Source organism: Macrobrachium nipponense, chromosome 6 (assembly GCF_015104395.2).
Source record: "Macrobrachium nipponense isolate FS-2020 chromosome 6, ASM1510439v2, whole genome shotgun sequence".
NCBI lineage: Eukaryota > Metazoa > Arthropoda > Malacostraca > Decapoda > Palaemonidae > Macrobrachium > Macrobrachium nipponense.
Genome location: NC_061108.1, coordinates 98,862,565 through 98,868,564, shown reverse-complemented (window position 1 = coordinate 98,868,564; position 6,000 = coordinate 98,862,565). Strand labels below are relative to the sequence as shown.

General features: G+C 39.9%; 2 protein-coding genes across 2 annotated transcripts in view; both read right to left on the bottom strand.

The window, feature by feature from the left end:
* LOC135216664 (uncharacterized) overlaps positions 1-6,000 on the bottom strand; it is a 388,956-nt gene that overhangs the window by 74,815 nt on the left and 308,141 nt on the right. The window lies entirely within an intron of this gene.
* The window catches only part of LOC135216226 (diacylglycerol lipase-beta-like), a 62,017-nt gene continuing 57,673 nt past the window's right edge, over positions 1,657-6,000 (bottom strand). Inside the window, 1 exon segment of the mRNA XM_064251358.1 lies at positions 1,657-1,826. Coding sequence (XP_064107428.1) covers positions 1,657-1,826 — 170 coding nt within the window.

The window sequence follows — 6,000 nt, the reverse complement described above, 5'->3', positions numbered from 1 at the left end:
TCACAAAAGATCATAACATACATGAATTGCTGATAACATACAACTGAGATCCCTTCATTATATTATTTTAAAATATTTGAAAAGTTTTGTTACTCATTACAAAACCATCCAAAATATCCATCTGAAAGTCTTGACATCCAGCCCCATACAGATTATTTTCCATGTAATCATGACAGTTATGTGTTCATTTTTACTACATACTAACAACAGTCATGCTGCTACTGTAGGTTCATGATTTACTTGGCTCCTACAACCAGTTTCAGAGCCAGACTATTCCTGCACCTTCAAGAAAAGGGGTTCTTCACTTATAGTATCAGCTTCACCTGCAGTATCAGGTTCACTGATTTTTTTTGTAACTTGAATAATAAATATTTGGTTTTATTTCCTCAAAATTGAATAATAAATATGTTTTCCCCTCAAAGATGCAATACCACCACAACTTCTAAAAATGCCACCTAACTCTTTACACGTGTGAATTTGTTCTACAACTACTTTACCTTATGTTCCCTGATGACTTCAACATGACCTGATATTCTTCCTGGGCTAGAATATCTTGCTTCAAAAGAATTACTTAATACTGTATCTATATCTATGTGAAGTTCTGAAATATCTATACTTTAAGGTCAGTACCTTTATGATACTTGAAGATACAAGATTTGTCTCTAACTGGTTACATTTTTGGGGAAATGTGAAAATCAAAGGAAGTTTTAAACTAGAATTAGCTCATATTTCAACTTATGTTTGTGTCTTGGCAAGCAGATTTCTGTTGTACTCTTTGATTCACCCTCCCATCCTAAAAATGTTAATAAGCGCTATTAATTTGGCAAATTAAAGCTTTGCACTACTACATCAAATACAGGTACGGTGAAAAAATGCCATTGGTTACTGTAATCTACTGAATACTGTACAAAAGTTTCCCTCAAACAAACCATACAACAGGGTGAAATTTATGTTACTACTATGAGTATTTGGTTATAAATGTTTCACTTGTCAGGCATCCATGGCTCTTCCTCATTATAACTTCTGGAATTGTTTACCTTAAAATATATAATTGCTGATATATTTCCATAGAGTTATTTCTCTGCTAATTAGTGTGTAGCATTATCGTTTCCATTACTGTGATCAGGAACCAGACACTTGTCTCATTACAGTTTCTACAATATTTGTTGACCAGTTTTGTATTACAACATTTCAACTTTAAATCTTCAAGAGAATGTCAAGTCTTTCATTCTTAAATATTTAAAAAATATACTACTACTGTACAACAGGAAATAAATACTTAATTTAATACAAACCCTCCAGATTACATGCAGCCATAACTACCAATTACTGAGACAATATGAAAATAGATATTATCTTACAAGAGTACAGTAGTCACAGTTTTCATTGTAACCCCATGCCTTTATCAAAAGCTACTGAAAACACTTTATCGAGCTATTTAAAAATAGTCTGATCAATCCCCACCCTATACATTTTTTACCCATACATAAATATCATTTTTAAAAATTAAGTACAGACAACCTGTGTAAGAGTTACCATGATATCCATGGACTGAGCAACACCAAATAAAATCCTTTTCATACAAACTGACGGGGAATGATCCATAGTTAATTCCTAAAACATAGTACACAGTTTCATCTTATAAGTTACACAACATTAAGGACAACAGACATTAGGTGGATTCAGATGCTTGTTTAGCAACATCTCCAGGGCAGCCAGCACCACTTGAGGGAAATGATGACGCAACATGAACGGAGAAATGAGTATCTGTGAGAACTGCTTCATCTCGCCCCATTGGTTACTCCCAGTGTCCAGCACTGCCATCGCTGTTAGGGATATTGGATAAATGAATAGCAGAAAGATTAAAGTAACCAATAATGTTGCATGAAAAATAGCACATAGTGAATGTTTACAAAACAACTGATTGGCAAACAAGGTACAGTAATAGGTTGGCCAAGGTATCACATGACCATGGTAGCACCACTGAGGCTATTTCACAAAACTACCAGCTGGTGGTCAGTCTAGTGTGATGCTGGATCCAACTATGTACCAGCCTTTTTATTTTATTTTTTGTTTGTTTAAAGCAATTACAACTTATTTCTGGAAACTGCATGGCAATCCCTACACTACCAAAAAGCTGGCAATGTTGAAGACAAGTCTCTCACCTGTCAATTTCTTTATTTTGACCTACCAATAAGAGCAGTACTGCTTTTGTGCATTGCATGTCCTGAAGATGTCGACAAAATTTGCTTAAAATGTTGGTTAAAAACTGGACTGTCAAATATGGCAAATTTTTAATCAATTTACCTTTTTCATAGCTTACAAACCTGAGGTCTCAACAATAGGATAATCTTCTAGTGCCAGCTGGAACTGGTTAAAAACAATCAAAGATTGTAAAGCAAGGAATCTGTGGCACCTGGCAATCCATATGATTAACTGTATGTTTTCTGGATTAGGTCATATAAGTTATTCATCAAATACCCATGAGTTGAAAAAAAAGTGTGTATTCAATGTGGCACCCATTTGAATGACAAACACTACAATCCACCATTGGATCAAATTTCTTTTGGCTATAAGATTCATCATTTTCACAGAGCCAAGTCAAAAGTTTCAGACAGTAATTACCACACTTTACTGTTTAAAACTAATTAGAGGTAACTATGCTTAAATTCACAAGAAATTTTAATATTAAGACTTCATAAGCACACTATTTAACTTGTAAGACTTGCACATTTTCCACTCCCCATGGCATCCAATTAGCTTAGGATGGAAATAATCCCTGAAGTCTATAAATTTTATGGAAAAAAAAGCTTATGATATTTCAAACTATCTGTAGTATTCACTACTCAGCATATAAGCTAAGTTGGTGGAAACTTCACTATATCATCAATACGTATCAATCTGGTGAATAGCTCACAACAAAACTAATGTACCTCATTTGTGGTACATTAATAAAAAATAATGGCAAAAAGTAAAAAAAAAAAAATTGTAACATGATATTGTTATGATACAATAAAGTTTTATACACACTTACCTGGCAGATATATACATAGCTATTACTCCGTCGTCCGACAGAAATTCGAATTTCGCGCACACGCGGCAGGTAGGTCAGGTGATCTACTACCCCCCCGCCGCTGTGGTGGCGGGAATAGGAACCATACCCGTTTTCTAATTCATATTTTTTCTTCCAGCTGTCTCCTGAGGGGAGGCTGGGTGGGCCAGGTTTAATTGTATATATCTGCCAGGTAAGTATGTATAAAACTTTATTGTATCATAACAATATCATTTTTATACATTCAACTTACCTGTCAGATATATACATAGCTGATTCACACCATTGGTGGAGGGTAAAAGACAGCTATTACTGAACTAGACAGGTAAACAACATACGTTGTAGGTAATAAATAAATAAAACCTTGGTTCCTATGTGTTTAGACGAAGGGTCGACTTCCTAAGCTATTGCTAGTAGTCTGCTTCGTCTCAAGAGCCTCAGCGAGGATGTGACCTATTGCTAAGAGTTCTTGTAGATCTGTCAATGGGGTCCTTATCCACTTACTTGACAGAATCTAGTGGTCATTTGTCAATGGGTCTTATCCACTTACATGACAATACACCAATGCCTATTGGCATAATTTAAGGAGCACAACACCGATCCGGATCACCTGATCCTAACACGAGGGTTTTTGTGCTTAATTGAAAAGAGCTATCCCCAAACTCATTTCAAATAACCCCAGAAAAAAAATAATACACTTATGTTAAAATAAAAAATTAAAAAAAAAATTTAATTCACTAGTTAAGGATCAGTGTCGGCTCCCTATCCCAGCAACGCATCCGTGGACACGTATAACAAAGAGAGAAGGATCTCTCATAGGCCCACTTGATCTCCTTCGTGCAAAGAGAAGTCAACACAGAGTTGCATCTCCCGTTATTACAGCTAATATGACTCTCACGACATATTGTTATGGAAAGAACAAGAATTGTTAAAAGCTCGCACTTCAAGCGCTTTTAATTCTTAGCTGTTTGAAGGAAAACATCAAGTTACTCAAGAAGTGCTTTAGAAATTCCACTCTTCCAAAGAAAACCAGGGCTTTCTTTGCAACAGATCTCTTCTGGATGAAGCCCAGAGCCTGGATTGCGCCTAACTGGCGCCTTGCGCCTGCCTGGCGCCTCGCCCCTGGCTGGCGCCTCGCGCCTGTCTGGCGCCTCGCGCCTGCCTGGCGCCTCGCGTCTGCCTGGCGTCTCGCGCCTGGCTGGCGCCTCACTCGCGCCTGGCTAGAGCCTGGCGCCTCGCCCCTGACTGGCGCCTCGCGCCTGCCTGGCGTCTCGCGCCTGCCTGGCGTCTCGCGCCTGCCTGGCGTCTCGCGCCTGCCTGGCGTCTCGCGCCTGCCTGGCGTCTCGCGCCTGGCTGGCGCCTAGCGCCTGGCTGGTGCCTCGCGCCAGCCTGGCGCCTCGCGCCTGCCTGGCGTCTCGCGCCTGGCTGGCGCCTCGCGTCTGGCTGGTGCTTCGCTTGCCTGGCACCAATCGCGCCTGGCTGACTTCTCCCCACTTGCAGGAGGGATTCGAGCTTGTTAAGAGTCTCGATGAAAACTGGCGATGTCCACCTCGGACACTTTATTTGCCTGATTTATTCGCCCTCTAGTGCATCCTGCGCCAGATTGGAGGCCTACTCCTTCTCCTCATAGACAATGACAGTGTTTATTTGGACTGTCTTGCTCTGGGCGTCTTTACGCCTGTTTGGCATTTGGCGCCTGATTGGCGCTACATTGTCCGAAAGTCTGAACATCCACAATCGTTTATCAGGAGAAAGGAAAAGGGTGGAAGAAATTCTTTCACTTTGAGCTTATGGCCTCTGCAACAAGGGGAGGTAATTTTAGTCGGCTACATCCAGTAGACGATAGGAAATCTAATAGTCCGAGAGACCAGTCTTCCTCCGAGGAGGATCATACTTGATACTTCAGTTGCTAACGAGCACTCTTCCTACATGTTGACGAGTTCTCTCGTTGCAAAATCTTCCCTATCCTTGCACGAAGGCAGGGAAAGAGCCTGGAAGTTTAAGGAGACTCTGAGCTGAAATTGGGAGGATTCCGATTTCTAGCTCTTTTAAATATATCTCTTCGAACCTTCTGGGAAGTAGTTTTGAGCCCTCATCGTATTCCAAAGACTCTGTCAGCAAACGTTTAAACCTTATCTTCTTTTGTAGATAACAACGTAAATACATTGCCTGGACAACGAATCCTTTATCTGAAAGCGTTGATCCAGGAATAAAAGGTTTATAGTTCTTTTGCCAAACATACCATGCTGGCAGGAACCCATTGCCGAGTCTTTCTAGAATGTTTGATTCCAGATTCCAAGCCCAAAATCTCACTCATCCTTTTGGTCGATTAGTACCAAGAGAAACATTGATGAGGAGCAGTTCCATCTTGTCAGAACAGGACGTAATATGAGGCCCAAATAGGATCCCATTGTAACTATAAGATCTCCAAGTCTTGTCGTATAGAGGTATTGTGTAAGATCCTGAAGATCTTAATGCTCTGCTATCTCCAATTCCTTTATAGAGACAGAGTATAGCCTTTTACTGCGTTCTTTGATAGCAGATATATACAAAGGTAATTCTTCCCTCTGAAAGGGAAGAAAAAAAAAAACCGCTATGTGGTTCACAGAGGTATCGGAAGAGGACGTTTTTCCCTCATTCCCTCAAGCAACGATCTGCAGTAATTATAATATCTTATCCATGACTACTGTCATTTACCTTGAAACATCCTCTCATTCATGTCCACTTCTGGTCAGTCTGCACGCAGACGACTCAGGAGTGAGAGGTTGTTAAGGTCCTTTAAAAAATAGATGCTGAAAGAATATTCAGACTGTCTTGGAAAAAGACCCTCCAAAACCTGCTGTGAGAACCGAACGTGACCTCTGAGAATCCAACCTCTCTAAGTCTAAAATGAGGCATAACATATATCCTCTCTTTCTTTGACGCCCTTTGTCTTACATTCTGTAAAG